Here is a 27,000-nt window from a genome sequence, read left to right on the forward strand (position 1 = left end):
TCTGGGCATGCATCACCACTTATACTTAGAAACTGCATCAAACGTTTCCCGGCAAATTCTGTTCATTCATAGGAGATGGTGTAGACAAGTTTTTCCTCATACACCGAATGATGGTGTCTTCATTTTTGCTTGCTTGTTTTAAACTAGAATCATTTGAAATTTAAACGAACAATGAAACTTAGGGAGCACCCATGGCTTTGCAGCTGGCTTATAAAATATTTGCCCTTTCTCTGTGGAACAAAATGAGTATCACTTAGTTGACAAGCAGTTAATGAGTATAAGCATGGGAAAAAATACACAAAAAAGCACGGGTTAGAAAGAACTGTAACATTTTATTACCATTAAGACTAAACTGGTATTGAAAAGTTTTTATATAACAAGACAAGAAAAGCAATAGCAAATTTAACTATCAACTAGATTATGCATAGCGAGTAACTGTTTCTAGTACTCAGGGAAGAGCATGACTTCTTTTGTTTTAAATATATTAACCATACAAAGCACAAACATACGAAAAGGATCAGTGCACTGGACATGGGAGAGCGCTCCCTCAGTCATTTTGTTCCCTTAGCTCTGTTTTCCCCAATCTGAATTACATTAAAATAAAGACTCAGGTTTTTTGTTTCTATTGTGCAGTAAGAAAAAAAAATATTCACAACAAACATGACAATATATCAAACAATATTTCTACACAAATTACCTTGATACCTCTTTGCACTTAAGTATCATAAGAAAACATTTTAAGACATATACAAACAAAACCAGCAAAGTGTTACAACTTAGAATAAGTTAACAAAAGAAAAAAATAACTTTATATATATATATATATATATTTATATTATATATACACATACACACACAACAAAATGACACAATAATATGCTTCTTCCCATAGTTTAAGTAAACAAATAAGTAGACTAGCCAAACTAGCAATATTTGATTTTGGCATATGCGTCACATCAGCAATTAAATAAATAAGTGTTTTAAGCAACATAAAGAGTGTCTCGAATGTGCCAACATAGCCCAATTTATATCAGCATGGGCTAAAAAGTGAATCTGAAAATTCTTAACAAAAGAAAAGCAAATGTACTTTTTCCCTCTAAACACATTACATTTAACTATGACACTAAGATATGTAAATAATTTGTAGCACCTACTGCTTGAACAAAGGAAGTTTTTGATTAAAATTAATTTTTTTCCAAAACTTTGTTCTGCTGATATCCCATACTGATGACTTAAAGAAAAACCATCCTGCAACTCATCTCCTTGCTTTTGGGTTTTGACTGTGGGTAACTGTGTGCCTGGGAAGAATACTCTCCTGTTCTGTATTTAATATTTTATTACAAGCTATGAAAAGATACGAAGATCATCTGTTTGTAGCCCATCCTTCAAAAAACAATCTACTTAATCCAGTTTAAAACACACATCTTGATCTCTAAAAAGTTACCAGTGCAGTATGAACATGACAAAGTTGTCAATTTCCCCTAAATTAGCCAGTCAAAATATTTTTTTCTCAAATCCAGATTCTCTTGTAAAAATTCTTTATATTTTATAAAAATAGATTTTTCTTGAAACCCATTTTCAGCAAAGAGACCACCTCTTTGGCAACATTGTTAATGTTATTTAAACTGTTATGTCATCAGGTATCCCCCCCTTTTACCCTATCCCTAACAGAAGACTGTTTAGTTCGCATGATACAAAAGAAAAAAGGAAAAATAAAAAAGAGTTGCAAAATTATATTTCGTTTTGCAATTTTTATTATTCCTCTTTAATTTATCCTGGGGGTTTACCAATCTGATTGAATCAACATTTTGGAAAAAAGAGCAAAATCTGCTAATTCCAGTGGTTTGTAAAAATGATTTTAGGTTTTTCATTTATTTTCAAATGAGTAAATGGTCATCTTAAAAAGATCCACCTTCAAGGAAGATAGTAAAACTAGCTGGCCGGGTAAAAATCCCTGCACTTTGTTATTTATGTATATTATATTTAACAACAACAGCTATGAAAGAACATTCAATGCATCAAAGATTTTTGTTTTTTTTTTCTAAGCATTATAAAATCCGTTTCCTGTTCACAAGATATCCAATGTTTAATACTTAGGCAACACTGGCTTATAAAAGTCCATGGTTGAGTATAAGCCTTGAAGAGTTTTTTTGAATATATATTTATATATTTATATATATTTATAATAATAATTATTAAGGATATGAAATTCAGGATTTATGGGTTTTGTTGGTTTTAAAGGAAACTTGCAATACTCTGTCTCCTAAGCGGTATCCATTAAGGCTGGCAATGGCCATAGCAGCTTCATCGTAGTTGGTCATGGTGACAAAACCGAACCCTTTGCATTTGTTGGTATTGAAGTCGCGGATCACCTTGACATTGTTGACTGCTCCAAAGGGCCCAAACAGCTGCCACAACACACTTTCATCTGAGTCAGGTGATAAATTGTAGACAAAAATACACCATCCAGTCCCAGTATGGCCAGGAATATTCATCCCCACAAGGCTTGTCATCCCATCAATTGTGATTGGAGAAAACCTACCAGATTAACGTTGAAGAATGAAAGAAAAAAGACAGAAAGGAAAACTAACCTAAAGATCAATTTTCAAACATGAATTTTCATGAAAATAAATTCCAGAACTTTTCCCCAAATCTGTGAATAATACGTATCATATATAATACCCAAATACCATATAAATACACCCCATGGAGAAAACAGTGACACTAACAATCTCTACTGAAAAGGATGTAGTCAGCCATAAAAAAAATCCGAAAATTTACTACACGTTTTTCTATTTGTGAAAATGGCACAATAAAAATGTATATGCATATATGGCTGCACATAAAATTTACCCAATGTACTGGAAAAGATGAAGATCCTGGAAAACTACGACATTTTTCAGTTGATCTCCCACCAAATCTGCCACGAATTTATGGTACTTAACAGTACTGATACTGGCTATTTTTCTATCATATACCTGATTTATTACAGGTAGTCCTTGACTTACTATAGTTCATTTAATGACTGTTCAAAGTTACAATGGCACTGAAAAAAGTGACATTATCATTTATCCCCATGGTTATGTGATCAAAATTCAGATACTTGGTAACTGACTCATATTTATTATGGTTGCGACCTAATAAGCAAAGTCAATGGGGAAGCCAGATTCACTCAACAACTATGTTACTAACTTAACAACTGCAGTGATTCATTTGTGGCAAGAAAGGTTGTAAAATGGGGCAAAATTCACTTAAGTGTCTCACTTAGCAACAGAAATTTTGGCTCAATTGTAATCATAAGTCAAGGACTACATGTATTTACCATACTATCAATATAATAAAATCCAGCATTTCAGGTACCTAGAACAGTTCTTAGACTTAGAAGATCAAGAGCCTTTCATGTTTATCTGTATCATATATAATCTTTAGACAACTTTTTTTCTGTCCAGGAGCTCTGTTGTCTATTTCAAAACTTATCATAAGAATAAGCCTATACTATCTAATCGTGCAATAAAGTATATTCACAGCTACTCAGAAATCAAGGGAGTGAAAAGTGGTAATTGTAAGGCTTGACAGTGTGTTCAGGATGTTTAAAAACAATTGTTGCCTTGACAGTGTGTTCAAGATGTTTAAAAACAATTGTTCCCAACATAAATTCAAGCACCATGTGTTAAGCTTTGAATTGGTCATCACCTAGTTTAATCATCTGAATTTAGCTTTAAACATACACTGACAATTCTGAAGTTTACAGAGTTATCTGTAGGAAATTTGCTGCATAATAATGGTGTAATTTTTCTTCAAAATATTCCCACTGTATTCAGAATCAATGTTTATTTTGTGTATTTATATCCTATCTTTCCTCCAGGAGCTCATATTTCCAATTTTAAGCTCAGAACTACTGGCAGACTAAAATATAGCAATTAGTCTGAAGACACTACCTTCAAAGCTTGATGGAATTTATATGTAGATTTCCTGAGGACTAGAACAGCATTTGATCCATAACTCATTTGGTCTTATGTAGTATAGACCACTACAACTGGCAATATCTTTCTTATTTGTGACTGAACAACAATAATTCATAATTCAAATTAAGCATAAATTGTGCTTTATAACCTTTTCATTTCAAATAAATGAGAATAGTTGCTGTGATGCTAAATATAAAGAACTAGAAATCCCATTGCAATTTTTTTTTAAAAGAAGCACTTCAATAATGGCACAAATAACATTTAAGTAGAAAAATAATTCCATGTATCTGGCCTTCAGAGGATTTTTTTTGATATACATAAGCACTGTCACAGAGTGCTTATGTATATCACTATTTTATCCAAAATAGTTTTCCTTTAATAGAGGAAAACTGGATTATACACAGAAGCAAAAGTTAGCTAAAATAGGTAGGGAACAGACTGAAAGGAAATATACTATAAAAAGGTGATAAAGGGATAAGGAGAAAATGGTATGGATTTAGGGAAAGGAGCTGTAGATGGCAGCACTAACCCATCCACTCCAAAAAGCAGGGTAGGAGCTGATTGGTACATGGTTAGGAGGCCATCAGGAAATACCAGATATGTAGGTTATAATGAAAAGACAAAACAAAACAGCCAGAAGGAGTAATGGCAAATAACTGTTATTCTGTTGCCAAGAAAAAAAGAGATGAGCTTGGTTCAGGAAATCTTAAAACTATCCTATTTTTTTTTTAATTAAAAAAAAAAAAAGAATAACTTTTTCTTTCTCTGGATCACTGTTCCTCCACATAACCTGTCTAATCTAATTATAGTTCTAAAATGAAACTCAAATAGTAAACCCCAAGATTTGGAAGGATGATTATATTCCCTGGCTGCTCCTTCAGCTTTATCCTATAGTACAGAAGAAAAGTTGCAGCAATATTTCGAGATGTTACAAAGTGAGAAAGACTACTGAATCTGAAGTCCTCCAAAGCATTTAAAAGTCACCAGAGACAACACATCAACGCTCCTTTGAACCAAATCACCTCTCTGAAGGTTAATACAGCCCTATTTTTTAACTATTACTATTTCTGTCAAATGCTATTTATAAAGACATGTTTTCATTCGTTTTTTTGGCACATAGTTCTTATTAATCCAGCAAATACACATATACTATATATGTATAGTATATATCATACTATTTCCTTTTGGGATAACCAATATTATGCAGGTTACAGAACTCAGTTCAATCTAGACAGGTTATATATTATACAATTTGAACTATGAAATCTTATACAATCACTAATGAGAAAGATATTGTTAATTTTCCAATTTTCTATGTATTCATCTGGGGGCATGCCTATGGTAGCTAAAACTTATACTTACCAGTGTTTTGCTGTTCCCCAAACAACCTGGAATAATCTATGTTTGAGGATGTACAGTACATACAATGTAAACATACAAGACATCATAAATATTGTTTGTCTGCAATATTACCTATTTCTGGAATACTTACTCTTTTTCAAGAGAGACAGAGCAAATGAATTGGCATCTTTTGCACGTAACTTTTGTACATAGATTATCCTGCTACAATAAGGATGTAAGGCCCTTTGTCCTAGATATGTAGCATTTCTGACTTGTAAGTATGTGAAGTAATCCTTCTGTGATTAATCCTTCTGTGATTTGTGTTCCTTTAACTTCTGTACTGATAGATATATATGTGTGTATGTATATATATATATATATATATATATATATATATATATATATATATATATGTGTATATACATATATATACATATATACATATACACATACATACACACACACACACACACACACACACACATATATAACCAACAAAGAGCTATAATAATATGACCTTAAAAACTGAATTAAAATAAAATCAAAATCAGAACAAGCAAACCGTTAACCAAAAGTAGAAAAATCACAAGCTCCAAATTACTGGAAACACTATTAAACCTGTAACAAAGAAAATCTGGATCTGATTAAGGTGCATACAGTTACATTTTAAGAAAAAGAAAAGTTATTGGCTCCATGAAATATTTAGCCAGTATTAATTTTAACCATGTTTGCAATTATAAATTTATGCAGGTATATTAAATGTCTATTAATAAATTTGGATTCAATGAAACATGATCCCCCCCACCAAAATATTAAACAGAATAGTTTTGGAATTGTAATATTTGTATCTGTTGCACCTAAACCATCTAAAAAACCTGTAACAGAAAACATGAAATAAAAGATTGGCACATACTTTTCTATGTGCTTGTGCACATTGTTAAAGAAAATGAACTGAAGTCCAAATGAAAAGACAGAAAACGTTTGGCATGCTGGTGGAAAAAAAGAAGGAATTAAAAACAAAATAAAGTTAGTGATTAAAAAAAATTATAGCACCAATCTGTGCCAACATGGACATCTGGCAATCTGGAATTTTAATTACCTCTTTACGCCATAGGCCATATTAAGCAAATTGTCCAGCCTGAAAAGAGAAGGAGGGTCCCTAGGTTAATGTCTCACAGATGGCAAGATTGCTCAATGGAACTTTTATTAATAATGCTCCCTTTTCAAAGAAGGAATTTCAACATTATCTAGTGGCTCTAATCAAGCAGCAGCTATAAACTACAATCAATTAATGCCATTTTTAGATGTGCTAGTAATGAAGAAAAGTAACATTCCACAATCTCAAAGTCTGATCTTGCACAGAAGAATTTTGTTGTGGTTTTGTTTTCACACACTATTAATATGAAATTTAACAACTATCATTTGTTCAACTATTTATGTTATTACTATTCAACAGCTGAATACAATTATGCCAGAAGAATAAGAAACATGCTGTTTTATCTGTTTAAGATTCTAGGTTATACCTGCACACTACAGGCAGACCCCCACTTACAACCATTTGTTTAATAGTGGTTCAAAATTACACTGGCCTAGAAAAAGCGACTTATAACCTGACCTCAGAGTTACTACTGTTGCACCATCTTGTGGTCACGTGATTGCAATCTTCCCAGCTGGTTACTGATGATCGAAGTAAAATGGTTGTAAAATTGGGTTCAGTCATGTGAATGCTTGTTTAATGACTGCATAGCTTAGCAACCAAAATTCTGGTTCCAATTGTGAGTGTAAATTGAAGACTGCCTATCGGGGATGGGTTGGGAACAAATTTCTTTTAAATATCTGTAGAGCAGACTAGCTCAATAAGTAATAGTAACAGAGATTTTCCCTATTTACATATTAATTAGGTCAGGTTTATTTATTTATAGACCAAATTTGTATAGTCACTATCTCACAAGAAACAACTCTGGGTGGTGTACAACAATAAAACATGTCAAAACTCCACCAATCATTATTACAAAGTTAAAAAAGCAAGGAAGTAAATTAACAAAGAAGCCATCTCAAATCTGACCTGTTCTCTGAGACCCCAAGGCCTGATGACAAAGCCATCAGGGACTTCTGGAAATAAGTAGGGATGGAGCTCACATAACTTTGGAGGGGAGTCCCACACTTTGGCAGAGAAGTAATGCTTCTTCAGGACAATCAAATGTAATTTCCTAACAGGTGGGACCTGCAACATGCTTCTTTTGCCAGGTATGATTGGATTACAAGCAATTGTAATTGGGGAGAGGTGGTCTCCCAGATAAACTGGTCCCATGCTATGAAAGGCTTTAAAGTTAAAACTGAATGTTGAACCCGGAAGTAGACTAGCAACCAATACAGTTTGCGGAGGAGAGGGTAGTATGTGTTTTCCAGAAGCACATATAACTGCCTATGTGATTGCATTTTGTCTCATCTAAAACTTCTAGGTACCCTTCAAGAGCAGTACCATGTAGAGCACATTACAGTAATCCAATCGAGAGAGACTATGGGTTGAATGACTGTGACCAGAACCCTCCAATCTAGGAACAGGAGCAATTGGTCACAATGTGAAGCTATTCAAAGACCTCCTTGAAGCAAGAGTTATGAGTCCACGAGTACGCTCAGGTTGGCCGCTGGGTTTATCTGAGGCAGTGCACTCCCATCCAGCACTAAAGATGGCATAGTCCTAGAACTGGCAAGCCCCAAATTCAAATAATTCATTCTTGCCAGGATTCAGCCGAAGCCTGTTGTTCCCCATCCGGAACCTCAGAGCCTCTAGGTCCTAGATAATGGCATTGCTTAATTTGCCAGTGGCATAGACACCACATATTGATCATAACTCACCCTATGGTGATGGATGAGCTCACCCAGCAGCCTTGTAAAGATTTTGAATAGGAACCGAGAGAATACTGAACCCGGCAGCACCCAACATATTAGGGGCCTAGAGAATGATCTCTCCTCCCCAATGACACTGATTTTTTTTCTCAGTGAGTGGCCTTTTAAGAAGTAAAAGAAATCAATTATATGGGCCTAATTTTACAAAGCTATATCAAGGAATTCCATAATTTCGCTGTGTATGTTTAACATGCTATGCAATATTTCAAATCTTTTAAAAGCATGTTGCTTTTAAAAGATTTGCAAAGTTTTAAACTATAGCTATTCAGCACTGCTACCAATATGTGTCATACTCTACTTTACAAATATATTTAAGGTACAATTCAGTGGATTTTTAGAGACGCTCCCCTCCTCGGGATAAAACCACTTTTAATTTTGGAACCTGTTCTAATAGTAACAAACAACTGTGTTGCAACACAGAAGCGGATGCAAAGAAATGACAGCGGATTTCATGACTCAACAGTATAGGTAGTCCTTGCCTTATGTCCAAATCAGCACAGGAAAATTAATTAAGCAGTGCGATTGTTAAGTGAGACATCCTATGACCTCACTTGGATCATGATTCATTAAGTGAGACATCACACGACAGAGACTTGCAACTTTCCTTGCAAGCTTCCCCACTGCTTATCAGAAACTGGTTGAAAAGGTTGCAAATGTGATCATGTGACTCAGGATGCTGTTAACTGTTGTAAATGAAAACCAGCTGCCAAATTCCAAGACTCCAATCATGGGACTATGGGAATGTTGTGACAGTTGTAAGTGCAAGATCTGGTTGTACATCACTTTTTCTAGTGCTGTTGTAACTTTGAACAGTCACTAAGCGAATGGTCGTAAATCGAGGACTACCTATATGTGGAATTCTTAATCCCATAATCTGTCCTCAGATTAGCAGTATAATTAAACTAGAAGTATCAAAATCAATTCTAGCTCACTTAAATTATATTCAACTGATCTTGGTACCAGTGGAATCTGTACTGATGCTCACTGTTACAGTTATCTGAAAAAGCTAGTCCAATTGTTGAAAAGGCTGCCAAGCAATAAAGAATATTTAGCAACTGACTGTTTCTGTCCAACTTTAATAATACTAATAAAGATTTTCCTGTTTCTTTTTTAAGACAAAACTATTTACTTATTAATTAGGAAACTATACATTTTTATACTAACATTATCTGTTTAAGGGGAATAATTTAGTGCTTGCTTCCGAATCTCTGATAATCATATCCTTGTGGAAAGGATTTTTTTTTTTCTGTAAAGGAACTTGTAGTTTCTTTGCAATGTTTAGCTGAATGTTACATTCTGGCTACAGTTGAAAAAATCATCCATTTCCGTAGGAGTCTTTTTTTTACCAAATAAATTGTTCAACATTAACAATAATAAATCAAATAGGAGAGTAACGCAAAGAGAAAATTACCTGAATCTCTGAGCCTGATGGTGGAGTGGTCCAGGGTAGCGTCTGTTGGGGGACTGGTACAGCTGGGAAAGGAGAGCTTGGCTCGTTTTTTGACTGGGGTTATTAGCAAACTTCACAGTAATTGGTTCTGTAGCACCACTTGGCTTCTGGCCATTAAGTCCCTTTATGGCTTCTTCTGCCTCTATTCTCTTATCAAAACGGATAAATCCCACACCACGAGAAACACCTGGAATAAGAAAATGAGATTTAAATAAATAAAGGAAAAGAAAACCCGAAGTCCTCCAAAGTCCCTTCTAACTATTAAAAGTTCCAAGTGCTCACCTACTAGAAATAACATAACCGACTAAGTAAGTTGATTTGCAAAAATAGACAGTATAACATTTATGCATACTGTAATGTATGCAAAGTTTAAAAACAGAGGTATTATGCATCTGCTTTCATTATATAAGGGTAGAATATCAGATATTCCCATATCTTTTTAAAGTGTAATTTATTTATTCATTCCAGCCTTTCCCTGAAAGGCAAACTTTATTCCAGTGGGTGACCAAAATTTGATGATACTTTTGTAATATCCTTCAACCACAGACTAAATTCCAAATGGTATATTGGAACTAAAGTGGACATGCAGCCTCCTTTTATCCATAAAATTGAAATATGTGCAACTCTTAAATCGTTTGAGCAATAGAACATAGAACAAAATTAAATTATACATATGAAAAGAGCAAATTGAAATGTAGACATTTTTAAACAAAAATATTTTTCAACCTGTTACTTGATCAACCAGAATTCGTGAGGTGATGATGCGCCCATATTGTGAGAAAAGCTGCTCTAGCTCTTTCTGGGTCATCGTTTTTGGAAGGCCGCTGACATACAAATTTGCATCTCTGATTGATGCTGAACTTGGACGGGCATAGGAAACCTAGAAGTTAAAACAATATACACTTAAATTAAATATTATATTTTTGGAGAAAATTTAAATGACAAATAGTTAAAATCTATTTTCAAACGGTACTTTCACAATTTCTTTAAATTAATTTCACATCATTCTGCAGGTTCTTCTATAATAGAAAAAAATTCTAAGGACAAAAAGAAATTTGGAAATAATTTAGATGCATACACACAAAGGTCTCTAAGGGTTATGAGCCAAAATAAAGTAACTGAAGCTGAATAGATTAAGATACACTTTTCTATATTGATGGAAATTTTATAGCTTTGTAATTTACTTATTACATATTAGGGATGTTTAAAAGATTTACCATACTGTATATAGCATAATCTGGATATACTTTGTATAGGTATATAGCAAATTCAGAATTAGTGCTTTTCAGAGTTGATTCTTTGGAAATATATATTTTCCCATATATTTCCCATATATATTGTATTAAAATGACATGCTCTATCTGGGAGCTTTATATACAGTAATAACTAATACAATACACAAAAGAAACTACACCCTTCTACTGCACTATTTATAATTATGTTTAATCAGTCTCTTACACAAAACAGAAAAGGTTTAAAATCCAGGGCATTGTTATGTAAGTGTAAGTGGATATGTCTGTGTATGGACTGTGCAAATCATTCCAATGGTTCTTCAAAGAGGAAGCTAAATATCATTCTGAACCTATTACACAGAACACTGAGGTGTTAAGGCTTTCTTGATTTCTGAGAATACAGGTGGTCCCTGCTTAAGGACCACTCATTCAGCGACCATTCAAACTTGTGATGGTGTTGAACAAGTGATACTAATGACAGGTCTTTCGAGTTCACAGTGTCCCCTGTAGTCATGTAATTGCAATCTAGGCATCCAGCACTCACTTTGTGATTATGGCATTGCAGTGTCTCATGGTTACCATCTACAACAGGGGTGTCAAACTGCCGGCCTGCAGGCCGGATGCGTCATGCCAAAACCGTGCCTACTCCATTGTCGGCAATGGGAAAAAAGTCACGATACAACACATCACATGACATCGCGAGTTTGACACCCCATGATCTACAACTTCTTTGCTGGTTTCTGAAAAGCAAAGTCAATGAAGAAGCTGGCAGGAGATTGCAAATGGTGACCACAAGATGTTCTTGCTTAATAACAGGAACTAGTAATGCCAGAATTGCTGGCATTACTAGTTGCTAAGTGACATGGTCATGTAATTTCATGCTTTACGTACTCATCGCTTAGAGATGGCAATTACAGTCCAAATTGCTATCATTAACCCTAACCTGTACATGTAAGTCACTTTTAGCTGGAACAGCAACTGAAAGTAAATTCTTGTGCCTCTGAATAGCCTTTACAATCCTAATGTATCTATGTTTATATATGTATTTTACTGACATACAGAAATAGAAATAAATTTTATTTTCATAATTGAAAATGTTAAAATATATGATTGTATATAATGGAAAAGGCCTAGTATGCTATTTTTGAATATTTTATTTATATTTAATTTTCAACCAATTTAAAATTTTATTCTAAAATATTATACCCATAATATACTTGTAGTAATCATTAGGCATACTATAATTTTGAGATATACAATCCAAATAACTGTCTGTTCATCTAAAAATAAACATCTCAATACAAGATTATTGTATTAACTTATACAGCAGTATGGGAGAAGTTTTAGTCATAAATATAACAAGTAACACCCATCTCTCCAAAACAGAATTGTTAAATTTATATATTTTCTTCATTTCTAAAAATAGATACTGAGTCAACCCAGAAAATGATAGAAAATGACTCCTTTACCATCACAGACTTTTTCAAAAAGATAAGCAATTTTTGGATTTATTCTGCAAATAATTTGATGCCATGTTTTCATATCTTTTAAACAACAGTAATGAAAAATAAAATAAAATTCCAGTCTGAATTATGAACAAGAACATGTTACAATAACAAGGATTTATTAAAGTCTATGACAAGTGATTTTCACTTTCGAAGATGTTCACACTCAAGTCACCCTGGAGCACATGGAGTAAGGATACAAACTATTCAGAGGTATAGAACAGTAAAACTCATGATAACATTATTTCAGCCCTGACAGTTAGAAAATTCTTACTTGTTGATCCTTATTAATGTGGATTACTATATATTTGCAATTTACTTATCCCAACATGATTTGAAAAGAAATTAATTCAGACAGACCTGTTTCTGTTTCTCTGCAAATGACTATGTGATAAGATGCTTAACAGACCTTGGGAATACAGGGAGCAGCAAGGCAATTAAGAGATTCTTGGGGGGGGGGGAATATGAGAGAACTTAAGAGTAGTTCTACCTTAATTACAGTGGATATAAGTAGTGCAGGACAATAATTTTGGTAGGTTTTCAAGGTCTACCAGCAATAAAGATTTTTCCAGAAATCTAAAGTTTTTTGTTTCCTTAGGTTGCCTGTGTTGCAGAACTTGATACTTTTAGACAAAAATAAGCAATTTATTTGCATTCTAATTAATCTATGGTGTCAAAAAGAACCACATTTAAGTGCTGTAACTTAAGTGAATTCAGCCCTTCTGGAATGATCTCAAATGTCCTCTGAATTAATTGATAGCACAATTAGATAGTGTTAGTGTAAGATAGTGTTATCAATCTGTTTAGACCTCTGCTGTGAAGAAACTGACAGCCATTTGAGTTTTTTCACCACAAATGAAGAGAGTGTTAAGAAGTAAAAGGCAAGCATCCCACCTAAGTCCAGGGAGTGTACAGTCTATTCCAAGGCCTAGAAAACTTAAAAAGGTGCAAAGATAATCTGTTACAATAATCTATATTTATTATATAATTAATTATTATTATAGTGATTATAATCTCATTATAAAAATAATCTTGTGAACTAAAACTTGAAAACTATTTTTAGGAGAAAAAGACAAGGCAAAGTATAGGTAGGAACTAGGGTTAAGAACATTCAGTTTATGGATGAGTCATGGTTATGAATTGAGCAAAATTTGAATTAAATATAAACTGGTTCAAGTTCATGAGACAATACTATTTATACAGTATTATTCAACAGCACTGTTCCATCTTACATACAAATTTGCCTTAAGGACAGACTGGAACGGAACTCGTTAATAAACTGGGGACTACCTGTATGTTGTTGTTTTTTTACATGGGTATATATGTGACTGCTGGTTTGCCTATCTATCTAGATTTAATTTTTAGTTTTGTTTAGTTGTTTTAAAAAGATGTTCCCTGATGGGATTAGATTTTTAAACAAATATTAATTGTAATGTTTTGAAAGCTTCATAAAATTATATGCAAAATAAAAGTGGTCAGTGCACAAATAAGGCAGATTGCCAGTGATTCAAAGGAGTTTTTGGCACGTCCAGAGAATTTCAAAGTGATATTCCAAGCAGCAACATCAGGTACCAAAAATGTAACAAGTATGGAATAATCTTTTAATTAAATGCTTAACTGTAGAATAAGAAAATATTGAAGAACTTTGCACTGGTACATGGAAGACTAATAAAGCTGCCAATATCCATTTAACAGTTAAGACAAACCACAGTCCTTAAAAGAAATGAGGAAAATTGACAATTTGATATTTCACTTGAGAAGATATATGTTTCAAAAGCCTCTTAATACATGATTAATATGACCCACGAAAAGCTTCAGTAGTGTAAAAATGATATCTTTACCACTGGATTTATGATATTAAGTGTGGAAAAGTCAGGATAATAAAAGTGGGAAGTAACAGGATCACTAAATATTGGTGGTACTGGTAAAATAGGAAGAGGACAAACCTGATTGGTGAAAGTCACAGGATATGTTGATTATGCTGATGGTTCCTTCTCTAATAATCTTCACTACAACCTGAAGCAGTATCAGTATCAAATAAAAAAGGTAGAGTAGTATGATCTCCCAAGTACAAAAGAACAGATTGCTTTAAGAAGAAGTTTTCTTTGCGATAACTTCTCCTATTCAAGTTGTGCTGAATGGACTCAGATACAAGTAGGCATACTATAGAGCAGAGCTCTCCAACCTTTTGGGCACCAGGGACCGTTCCATGGAGAGAGATTTTTCTGCGGACCAGAGCGGGCGTGGTTTCATGTACTGTCTGCATCCCACAGATGAGGCTTTGCTTGTTTGCATAGACTGGTTTCTGGCATGCTGTGGCATGGTGCTGGTCCATGGACCGGGGGTTGGGGACCTTTGCTCTAGAGGTTATTTATTTATTTGTTTAAACAATTATATGTCCACGCTTTCACATCAAAGTTGGGTGGCATATAAGAAAAAAATCCCAACAATTTAACAAACCAACCATGAGGCCACAGTCAGAAATCACAGCTCATAAAAAGGCTGCAACAATATTTAATGAAAGGGACCTGGCTAGATTTGGAAGGATGAGTAGTGACATGGGAAAGAAGTGGTTCCATAGTTAGGTTGGCTCTATGCCACGTAAGAATTTATAGAAGCCATTATGAGCAAGTATATAAAGCTAAGAGCTATCTTTTTTTCTTAAAAAATGTTAATATTTAATAAAGTATCCATAGTTGTTAGTGATTCTTAAGGCTAGGGATCCTGAAAATGTAAAACTCTCTGTCTATTATATAATTTGTTTCCCCTTTTAATTAGCTAGCACAGAGCATGAATTTCCTTGGTACCTAGGATTAGCATGTATCCACTATAACAGAGTTTGGTAGAAAATGACAAGGAAGGCTTCCTCCTTTTACAAGAGGAAAATATATAGAAACTCACAACTTCTACCTTATCAAAGGCTCGTGATTTAAATCATTAACAATCTTGCAAGTAGACCCATTCGGATTTTACAACTGAAATTCAAGATTATTCTTACATGAGAATAATATATTTATAATTAATTTTGGAAAATATTTGGAAAATGTACTATTTTAAAAGCAAAATGAAATTTTATTATTTTTATATTATGTAATAATATGAACCCTAACACAGAACATAATTATACGGGGGAAACAATGTACACACCCTTTAAATGACATAGTGAAAGTTTAATAGTAAAATAACTTAAAATCAAAATGCTTCCATCCAACAGAGAGATAATCTTGACTGAATCAAAAGCATGATATTATAGAGTAGAATGGAAGTTTTACATAGAAATTATCTCAATAATTGAGAGTAGAACTATTTTTTTAGGAGTCTCTCACAAGATCATGGATTCATATTGTAACAGGCTGATCATGTATAGAAATTTCTGATATAGAAACTTTTATCTAAAGAGAAACATTCAGTTGCCTAACTTCTACTAAGGTATTTTTCAAAATCTTTTATTCTGTGAAAGAGTATCACTATCCATATTATAACTGACTAAGATGGAGATCTATTTTAATTTGTATGATCTTCTATTCATGATGATGTTTTAAGGTACATCAACTTTCTGTACCAAGTGACTGAGATTTCAATTTGGACCCCTCTTGTTTATTAACAAATTTAATAGATCATGAAAAAAGGACTAGAAGCATAGAAGCAGTTGTAATTCCAATTTAATATGTCTGCAATTTTAAAACATAACTGACAAAGGCTATTATTTACAGTTTGGAGAGTTCTGGAATAATAACTGAAAGATGTAACTGGAGAAATTAAAAAGATGGCATACAAACTGAGTATCAGTAACGTGAAATATAAGACTATACTATATGAATGACAATATCATGGTACACCACATTTTTTATTATTCATTTCTTTACACTGTATCTTACAGGAATTTAAATTGAACAATTGTGGATAGTTTCTGTATTATGGTTTTCATACTTATAGTTAAAATGCCATTCACAACATATGTTACATTCTGAAAAGACTTTCCAAAAGACACCACCATTTCATGTTTATTGAAATGTTGGCATTTTGTTAATGATAATGTTCTGTTTTATACTTGCAAATTTTTATACTTAAAATATCAGTTAGAAGCAATACAGTAGATAATCTTTAAACTATTGGTTAGATATTGAGCTACATGGTATGCTCAATAATTCTCTATTGTTGTTGCATTCCCAATGGCCTAGTCCTGTGGAAGCGATAGACTTTTGAAAATGAGGACAATAGATTCCCTAATCTTGAAGCTTTAAATTTGAAAGCAGTTGTGTCATATGTATAATGAAGGGGGAGGATTGGTAAGGGCACCTTAATTTTCCTTCATCATAAATTCAGAATGAATGCTTAAACTTTTGGACTTCCTCAGAATTTTCTGTATTATCATGTTGCCTGGAGATTTCTGCATGATTTCTGAGCTGGAAAAAGCTGATATAAAATTCTGGAAAATTAGATTTGTGAGGAAAACTTGCTCTGAATATTAATGATTTATTTATATTCTGTGAAATTGTTCGCCATGGGGTAAGGTGGGGCAAATCATGAAGTGTGTTTGATGATGTAAAAGGGAACTTTTTACTCATGCACAGTACAGCTTTTGTCCTCTTCAGAAAATTCAATTCAATTTCTGGCTACAATCCTTGTTTGATGTTACCTTTTATAACTAAGTTATATATAACCAATAGCAGAAATCTTTTAAAAGGTTTAAAAAGAAATTATGCAATGTAGATAAGTGGAAGCAACAAGAATAGTAGGCTATAAAGGAAAACAAATAGATAACTTTATTATCACTTCTTTCATTCATTCATTTTTTTATTCATGTAATGCATTTTGGTCAAGAGTGCTCCCTCCTCATACAAATGAAGACTAAAATAATTTTAAAAGTTGAAATAATAAAAGCCTGGTAAATACATTTAAAATCAAAAGGCAAGATTTAACAACCTGTTGAAAACTGAAGTGTCTGTTTCTCTTTTTAAGAAACATTTCGTTCTCAGAATTCCTCAAGTTTCATTATTCACTGCTGTTATAACTTTGAACAGCCGCTGAATGAGTGATAGTGAAGAGTATTTGTATGTACCCAAATTCTTACACTGTGACTTTTACCCTTTTTCTAATAAATATTACAAGTCAGAGCTCTGAAAGTGCTTTGAATTTACTATTTCTTGTCTAGATTCGTTGGAGAAAGTCTGAAAGTTGCCACTCATTGTTGTGCTCTGCATAACAGCCCACTCAGAAATAGTATGTGATCTAAAACCATATAGATGAACTCTATACTGACATGCACATTTCTCCCTCCCCCATCCCAGCCTAACACCTTCATTGCTATATTATAATGATTCCTTGAAAAGAGTCTATATAGCGCATTACAGAAATTTAAATGGGAGAAAGATTATTAAGAAAAGAAATACTGACTAGAGTTTTTCTCTCCAGGAAAGAGTGCAAACTATTCATCAGTTGAAGCTGAGCAAAGATGCTCCTAGCAACAGCAACCCTTGACACTCCAAGAGGATGTTGGATTCTGCATTCTCACGCCTGTTCTGATCGATGAATCTGATATACAGAAAGAGCATAAACCCATCTGGAATAGACTGTATCCAATCTCAGATTATTTTATCTACTCATCAAAGTATTTCACATTTTTCCAGGATCTTGTTAACCTGCATATAGTCCATTACTTATCTCCAGAGAAGAACTCAGGATTTTCTTAGTACCAGATCTGACAAGAAGAAATAGAGCATGATATTTTAGGCACAACTTTAAGACTTAATCCTAACTCTGTTTTCTTTATCTGATATACAGAATAGTGTCCACTGCTAAAACTGGACCTAATTATACTTCTGAATGGATATTTTTAAGGAACAAAGAAGCAAAAAAACCCCCCATAACATTAAAATGATATTATTATAATATAGTGTTTCAGAGGAATTTTTATGCAGATGTAATATAATCATTTTTCAAGTAACTTGAATGTTAAGTAATTCAGTAAGATGAAAATTAAAGGAAATATGAAGGAGCAACAAAAAATGAAAGCAAAAAAAAATAAAAAATCATGCAACTCAATAAGTGAAGTATGAGGCAATTCCTGACTACAGAAAACACTCTTCCATAGATTATGCAACATGCTGGAATTAAAATGCCCACATTTTAAATGGCTAAAAACTGTTATTAATTTTGCCAATTTTATTTCTTGTACATTATCTTCTTAGCTATCATTAATTCGTAAATATTGAAAAAATAAAGAGCAATTCAAGCACATTTTATTTGCATTTGTTTTTGTGTGACAATGTGATAGGACTAAGTATAATAATTCAAATGAAAGTATAATAAGAACTTATATCCTGGCTATTCCCTTTTCCTTTTGCAGTTTTCTGAAAAGCTACTGTGGAAGCAATATGATGCAAAAGACTGGAGGAAAAAATGACAAATTGATTACAGTCCCTTCAAAGAATGGAGTTAGTTTTTCTGCTCACCAAAACAGTGATTTGGATCTTAGCCAAAATGATTAATTATTGAAGAACTGAATATCACCTGTGATTTATAGTTATATTGAGCATTAACCATGAACTCTCTACGGTGATTAATAATATAATTACGCTTTACTCATATAGACATAATTTTAGATGAAATTGGTATGAACAAATTAGTCAGTATCCTTTTAAAACAAATATTTAATTTAAATCCACCACATTGTAATAAATTGTAAATAAGCAGGTGCTAAGTCTTTATTCCTTGCAGTTTTTAAATTGTTAATCTACATAGAATTTTACCAGTTAAAGGAATCATGTTTCACTCATAAATATAAAACACAATTAGCAGTATTAGCTTTTATAAATATATAATAAAATCATGAAGGATAGCTACTGAGTGCAAAACTTATTTATAAAATAATCAAACCCACAGCAATCTATTGTTGGACGAACAACAAGTGTTTTAAGAAGTTACAGCCTAGCTTGCTTCTATCTAAAACTATATTTTTCTGTGAAGAGATCCTGTTCTTTTAAATACCCAAAGACTCTATTTTGATGCATTGTTACAGGAGTATCTTAAGGCATGAGTAAGTGTAAAGCAAAGTATCAGTAATAACAAGTATAATACAAAATTAGCAAGTTTAAGTCACACCTGGAATTATTTTTAAATGGTTATATTTCAAGGTGATGGTAGCCCACTTAAGACTGAATATTAAGGCAGACAGCCTGTTATTACACCAATGGATATTACGATATCTAAATTAATGTGAAAACTACAGATGAATTTAAGACTGGAAATCAGAATACAAATTCAGAATGTCTTATTGCAATTTAATTTCAAACCTGACCACAAACAAATAATCAGAATATATCTTTGTTTCTGATTAAAAACAAGTTTTAAAAAGTCTTATAAATTTAAGAAAAAAGACTTGTAAGTAAGAACATAATCCTAACAGATTTACACAGATCAGATTTCATCTTTAATGCACTACTCTTCAAAGTAAATCAAACCAGCCCAATATATCTATCTGTCAATGCTACTTTCAAATTCATTTCAGTCCCCAGACTTAAACAGAGTTAAATTTAAACTATTAATTTTCCTAAATCTACATATATGTTTTTTTATTCCTAGTGTTTTCCTGCAAAGCAGGCTTTGCTTTTTCAGATCAACAGAGCTTTGATCCACTCGTTGTGACAGGAATTGATCCTACTGGCTTGTCGCCTGCTGTTGTGGGCTGCGAGAGAATGACTGGCCCAAGATCATTCAGCTGGCTTTCATGCTAATGCGGAATTAGAACTCACAGTCTCTAGCCTGGTACCTTGACCACTAGACCAAAGTTTCTAGTTTATAATTCATTTAAAATTATAGCCACAAAACGTAAGTATACAAATACTTGAATTAAATATAACTTTATGTATTGCATTTCAAAGATATAGTTAACCAATCCATATCCAAAGTAGAGCATGTCAGAATAATATAATTTTGATCTCAGTGATTATTAACAGGCCTAAAATTTATTCTATCAGAATCTATGAATTTCAACAAGAGTATTAGTATGCACTCCATTTTTCAATATATTCTAAAATTCTTGAATTCTGTCATTATCAACTTAATGAAAATAAAAAAAGAAAATATTTTAAATTCAGGGAAATAATAACCAAGCATTAAAGAAAAAAACACCTGTACACAATGAATGCAGCTCTAAAACCAATACTTTAATCTTCAAATTACATATTAAGATGCACAGATTTTGGTTTGACTTTCCATCTTTCTTTTGGTGGCTTATATTTTGCTGGTAGGCTTTTAAGCAAGATGAATTCTGCAATTTCTACCTTTTATGTGGAAGCAGCTCAGTGTTAACTTTTGGTGCTGATTTGATTAAAATATTTTGTGTGTGCATGTGTGTGTAAATTATATATAAATTATGTATAAATATATATAAATTGATGTAAAATATATTGAAAATGCATAGGAAGCAATTGATGTTTGCACACTATTATACTATTACACTATATGTCTGCACACATAACACTGATTACATTGTACTGAGCAGCACAGATATACAAGTTTCTAATGAATCAACTTGCATCAAGGGTAGGTCTCTTAAACCAGAACGACGTTACAGCATGATACAGAGAAGTTAATGGCATGCAGATAATGCTAAGATTTTTTTTAAAATTTGCTTTCTGGAAAAGAAATCCCATTCTAAAGAGTATTTGAGTATGATCAGTGTACTATATGAAATTAATCAATTATTAAAATTAGTAGTTGACTGCCAATTCTCAGGTAGAGATAGATAAATAGATAGATAGATTGACAGACAGACAGACAGAGAACAGGGTGTCTATTATTAATCAGGCAACAAAACTCCATATAATGGCCATCTTATCAACATCTTTTTTACGTTTTATCTCCTGAGGTTAATTTATAGATTACTCTCTAAAGCCTTGACAACCTACCCTGGATCCTTTGATATTTATTTTAAAAGGCTCGGTTTTTCCTTTCCTTTTTTAAAGGAGAAAACAGCTGCGTTTTGAAAAGAATGAAAAAAAAAATCTGCTTTATACTTTTTCTTTGTTTTAAAGTAAGAGATGTTATTATCTTCTGAATGGTGAAGAATGCAATTTTGATGAGATAGCCAGGAGCAGTCTTAACTACACTCTTCCATAATTTAGCAAAACACTCTTTGTATTCTCTTACCTTTATCGTTTTGGTCTGGAGTCTGAGTCCATTTAAAGTGTTAATGGCTTTCTCTGCATCCTTTGGATCAATATAGTTAACAAATCCATACCCTAAACTCTGCCCTGTTGAGAAACAAAAAAAAAAAGGACTCAGTATTCTTTGTAGCACACATGTACGATTTCCAAATGGGAGATTAAAATTCTTTTCTCTGGTACCATTCTTAACCTAAAAATTTAATCCCAATCCAGAAAGCATACTGTACAATCTGAACTCCTAAAAATAACATTTTTTTAAAAAAAATAATGGGACCTTTTGTTTTTGATAATGCTGATTCTTCTACATTCCACAGAGGAGTTAAAACTGAAAACTGCATGAATTAAAAAAATACTTAAGTGATCACTCTTACTAAAGCCTTTTTGTATGTGAATCACATTAAAAGAACAGATTACAAGAAACAGGTAGCAGCAGGATTACATGCATAAATTCATTAGCTGTGTGATATTTTAATTAGCAGACAGAATTAAAGAAATGGTTGTACAGCAATGCAAGTTCAACTGAAAATGAAAAAAAATGTTATGCTTAAGCCAGACAATCTTTAAAAGCCAAAATCTTACCAATGAAAACACGTAATTGATCTGTATTTCCTTAACCTTCATTGGCTTTTTAAAACTTAGAACATTCATATACTGTCCCTCAACAAGGAAGCAATTTACGTAAACAAAGCAGAACATAATTTTCAAAAGTCAGAAGATGAAAACCTAAAATGTAAAAGCCAATAAATTAACTGCTGCTTTGACAAGGACAACACAAATATTTAGATCATAAACATCGGAATGTTATGTGCTAGCGTAACTTATTATCTTGTACTCTCTGCACTGTGTTCAGGGGGCGAAACAAAAAAAACCCTCAAACAATAACATTATTTTTGTATTTAGTAGAGTCTGTGTTTATATTTTACTGGTCATTTTTATCCAGATCCCACAGCATAGTTTGGTAATCTAATTACGAGATTCACAGAGATATGGGTTCACCTTGGCCCTGCAGTACGTACACACACACACACACACACACACACACACACACACACACATTTTCTGAGGTTTTCGCGGGTGTTTGTATGTAGGTCTTTGATTATTCGGGTTTTCTCCCGCGTCAAATTGGTCGTGCTCCTAGAAGCATGAAGCCGAAAACACCAGCCTGAAGATGACGAATGAGACTTTGTTGAAATGTCGCCAAGGCACTTCCAATTTGACGCGGGAGAAAACCCGAATAACCAAAGACCTACCTACCTACCTACCTACCCATCTACACACGCACACACACACACATATATAGTGAGAAAAATTAACTAAGAAAAACTGATCTCACCATAATTTCCCCTTTGCTTGTTCTCTCACATGTGCTTACTAACGTATTTGTTTTAGAGTGCATATCAGCACATGCTTAATTACACATTAATTTTTCCTTCTGTTATCTCAATATGCTCAGTTTTGAAAAATGACAATAGCTCTATATTCACATGTATTCCATCCTTCCTGAGAGAAACCAGATAATTTTATATTTTTATGTTACAATTTCATTTTGTTCAGCAGTTTTTAATTATATTAATTATAAAATATGGGTGCATTACTAAATCTGGGAAGCATCTTTTAATGTGAAATGTCAGTGCATTGTGGCATAGATTATTTTATAGAGTCCTTTGTGCAATGTCATCATCAAGATTTTAATTTTATTCTTGTATGAGTCTATAGCAGGCATGTCAAACTGCTGGACCATGGGCCGGATGTGTCATTCCAAAACTGCGCCCAAAACCGCTGGCAATGGGGAAAAAGTTGTGATACGTCACACATCATGTGATGTCGCGAATTTGAGTTGCCTGGTCTATAGGATGAAAATGACATTCAGGATAAGATGCCAATATTACCCTCTGTGTTTTCTGTCTGATTTTACAAAACGTCTGACTGTCATTGGGATTAAATGTGGACAAGGCAATAGAAATTGCATCCAGGCAAGATGAAATTGTATGTTTTCATGTCCAAACAGTATAATTCATCATACAACATAATAGAGTGGCTGAAAAACAGGTCTATGAGAAAAGAAAAGTGGCTTGAAAGTTGTTGTGGAAGATTCCTTCCGATGACATTCTGTACATGTAGAAAATGCTGGATTTCAATATAAAGCATAGATTCTAAGTTGTTTCCCCTATCTGGACTGTAGAAAATCAATCAAAGATGAAAAGGTCACTTTGAGTCCTAGGAGTAAAGTCCTATATGTGATAAAAATACCTCTGTGGATTAATTTGGCTGTTTAGCTGTGTCTGATCAGCCTCATTAATATTTTTAATCATGTGCTATCCAATTATGAATGAATTTCTCAGCTAATGGGTTTATAAAGCTAAAGTCAAGTATTTTTAGAATTATAAACTTCTGCTTCACCCATAATTAATATTCTAGGATCTTAATATTAAAGCTAATAAAGATATGCTCCAGTCTGTTTCCAGTTCAACTTGATATTCACCTCATTCTGTTTGAATAACAAAATCCTATATTGTTAGCTTTAGAAGTAAATTTCCTGTATCATATTATATCTGCTCTTCACTCCCTTCGTTCCAGAGAAATGCACAAGAGTAAGTATATAGAAAAAACTGGCCCATTGCTTTTGACAAATTATTTGTAATTCCTAGCAAGTTAATTTTTGGGTAGATCTGAGACAAATTTATGTTTTCTCAAACCATAGCTGCCTCATGTTTCAAACACCAAATTTCTATGTCACCTGCCTAAAACAGGGCCACTACTGTAGTATTTTCACACAGTGCAGGGTCTGCTTTTCAGATCAACAAATGCTATTTCACACAATCAAATACAGCAAATGGGTCTAACTGGATGATTTTCATGTCTGTATTAATTGTGTACAGCCATTTTTGTTTTTTTGTCATGGGCATTTGCCATCAATGTTAACGGTGTAGGATACTGCTTATAGAATGTGGCCAAACCACCATAAACACATTTCCTGCATTTTCTCTGGAAATAATACAGCACCCATCTGCTGCCAGACACTCCTTATATGGTCAAGAAGGGAAACATGCACATCTAATGACATATAATGGGTGCTTGACACTTTTAGTGGCTGGCCAGCATTCAGTGTCATATAGTGCTACCGGGCAAATTATTTTGTAAAATTTCAATTGTAGGTGAACTGCATAGACCTATCACAGAGCTCTCCAGTGATCTCCTTCCCCTGCAGCTAGGTTGCATTCACCCTCACATCTACTACCACTTCAGCATTGACCTGAATAATGAAATGCTTGGGCTAGTCTCTAGATCGGGGGTTTCAAACTGCCGGCCCATGGGCCGGATGCATCATGCTGAAACCACACCCACCCCATAGCTGGCAATGGAAAAAAATCACGATATGTCACGACACGTCATATGACGTTGCAAGTTTGACAATCCTGCTCTAGATACTCAGTCTTCTTGATATTGAGGTGCAAATTTAATTGACTAAGTTAGTCATTCCATATCTGTACATAGTGCTTAGTATTTTCCTGATGGTAGCTGAGAAAAGGATCTTATTGGCATAAAGCAAAACCCAGGGGCACTGTGATGCAAGTCTTGTGTGATGTATCCATGACAACAATGAACAGCTATGGCAAACCTTGTGCATACCAATCTTCACAGGAAAATTGTCAGAAAGACCAGCAGCACGTGGTACTTGATTGCTGGTATTAACATAAAGTATTTGAACCCATTTTATGAGGGGAATACCATGGTCACATAGTACATATATCAGCTGATGTGGAACACACACAAAAGGCCATGGAATTTCTCAGGGGTAACAGTGTAAAAGCCTCTTACAACAGTGAGTGATGAAATAAGAAACAGCAACAAAGGATACCAGTGTTTTAAGTGTTGTGGTGATCCATTCTGACCCTTTTATTTCATGGCCAGGTGTTTGAACCAGCAGGCCTGACTACACAGAGACTTTCTATCTCCAAGATGTATATTCCACCCTTTCACTCCAATCCCTCTGGTTCTGTGCCAGACTTTTTTGACATTTGACTTCACATTTTACTCTTTATCTTGTATTTTAAATCAATTTAAAAATGATTTTCTCCCAGTGAAAATAATTAGAATTTATTGTATAATAACATACACACAAACATACACACACAAACACATCGAATCTTTGATTGTGCTTATGTGTACCAATAAAGACTATTACAATTAGATTAGATTAGATTAGAACAGAACAATAACTTTATTGTCACTTTGAATGTACACTTAATTGGCATACATTAAAATGAAATTTCATTGCATATAGCTCTCAAAGGGTCACCACCTCCAATCTACACTACATAAATATGACAAAATAAATAAACATAGAATTATGCATGTTGTTGTTGTTAATTGCGAAGTCGTGTCTGACCCATCGCGACCCCATGGACAACGTTCCTCCAGGTCTTCCTGTCCTCTACCATCTTCTGGAGTCCATTTAAGTTCACGCCTACTGCTTCAGTGACTCCATCCAGCCATTTCATTCTCTGTCATCCCCTTCTTCTATTGCCCTCAATCTTTCCCAGCATTAGGCCCTTCTCCAGTGAGTCCTTCCTTCTCATTAGATGGCAAAGTATTTGAGTTTCAACTTCAGGATCTGGCCTTCTAAAGAGCAGTCGGGGTTGATCTTTTCTAGGACTGACCGGTTTGAACGCCTTGCAGTCCAAGGGACTCGCAGGAGTCTTCTCCAGCACCATAGTTCAAAGGCCTCAATTCTTTGGCGCTCAGCCTTTCTTATGGTCCAAATTTCACAGCCATACATTGCAACTGGGAAAACCATGGCGTTGACGATACACACTTTTGTTGGCAGGGTGATGTCTCTGCTTTTTAGTATGCTGTCTAGATTTGCCATAGCTTTCCTCCCCAGGAGCAAGCGTCTTTTAATTTCTTGGCTGCAGTCCCCATCTGAGGTGATCTTTGAGCCCAGAAAAATAAAATCTGTCACTACCTCCATTTCTTCCCCATCTATTTGCCAGGAATTGAGAGGGCCGGATGCCATGATTTTGGTTTTCTTAATGTTGAGTTTCAAGCCAACTTTTGCACTCTCCTTCTTCACCCGCATCAAGAGGCTCTTTAGTTCCTCTTCACTTTCTGCCATTAGAGTGGTATCATCTGCATATCTTAGGTTGTTGATATTTCTCCCAGCAATCTTAATTCCAACTTTTGATTCATCTAGTCCTGCCTTTCTCATGATGTGCTCTGCATATAAGTTAAATAGGCAGGGCGACAATATACAGCCTTGCCGGACTCCTTTTCCAATTTTGAACCAATCAGTGGTTCCGTGTCCAGTTCTCACTGTTGCTTCTTGACCCGCATATAGGTTTCTCAAGAGACAAATGAGATGGTCTGGTACTCCCATCTCTTTAAGAACTTGCCACAATTTGTTGTGATCCACACAATCAAAGGCTT

The 27,000-nt window shown here is 33.9% G+C and overlaps 1 protein-coding gene across 9 annotated transcripts in view; it reads right to left on the reverse strand.

Annotated features, from left to right (window-relative positions):
- Window positions 1-312: 312 nt before the first annotated feature.
- Window positions 313-27,000, reverse strand: part of ELAVL4 (ELAV like RNA binding protein 4) — a 124,701-nt gene continuing 98,013 nt past the window's right edge. For 8 of the 9 annotated variants that reach the window (XM_039319963.1, XM_039319958.1, XM_039319964.1 and 5 more), the window contains exons 3-7: window positions 21,557-21,660; window positions 10,393-10,546; window positions 9,628-9,853; window positions 6,406-6,444; window positions 313-2,538 (exon numbers count right to left, since the gene is read on the reverse strand). In XM_039319963.1, coding sequence (XP_039175897.1) covers window positions 2,211-2,538; window positions 6,406-6,444; window positions 9,628-9,853; window positions 10,393-10,546; window positions 21,557-21,660 — 851 coding nt within the window. In that variant the 3' untranslated portion in view covers window positions 313-2,210. The remainder of the gene's footprint in view (window positions 2,539-6,405; window positions 6,445-9,627; window positions 9,854-10,392; window positions 10,547-21,556; window positions 21,661-27,000) is intronic. The other variant, XM_039319959.1, reaches the window with a different exon arrangement.

The sequence above is a fragment of the Crotalus tigris genome, unplaced genomic scaffold (genome assembly GCF_016545835.1).
Source record: "Crotalus tigris isolate CLP2741 ecotype Arizona unplaced genomic scaffold, ASM1654583v1 scf7180000023617.9722795, whole genome shotgun sequence".
NCBI lineage: Eukaryota > Metazoa > Chordata > Lepidosauria > Squamata > Viperidae > Crotalus > Crotalus tigris.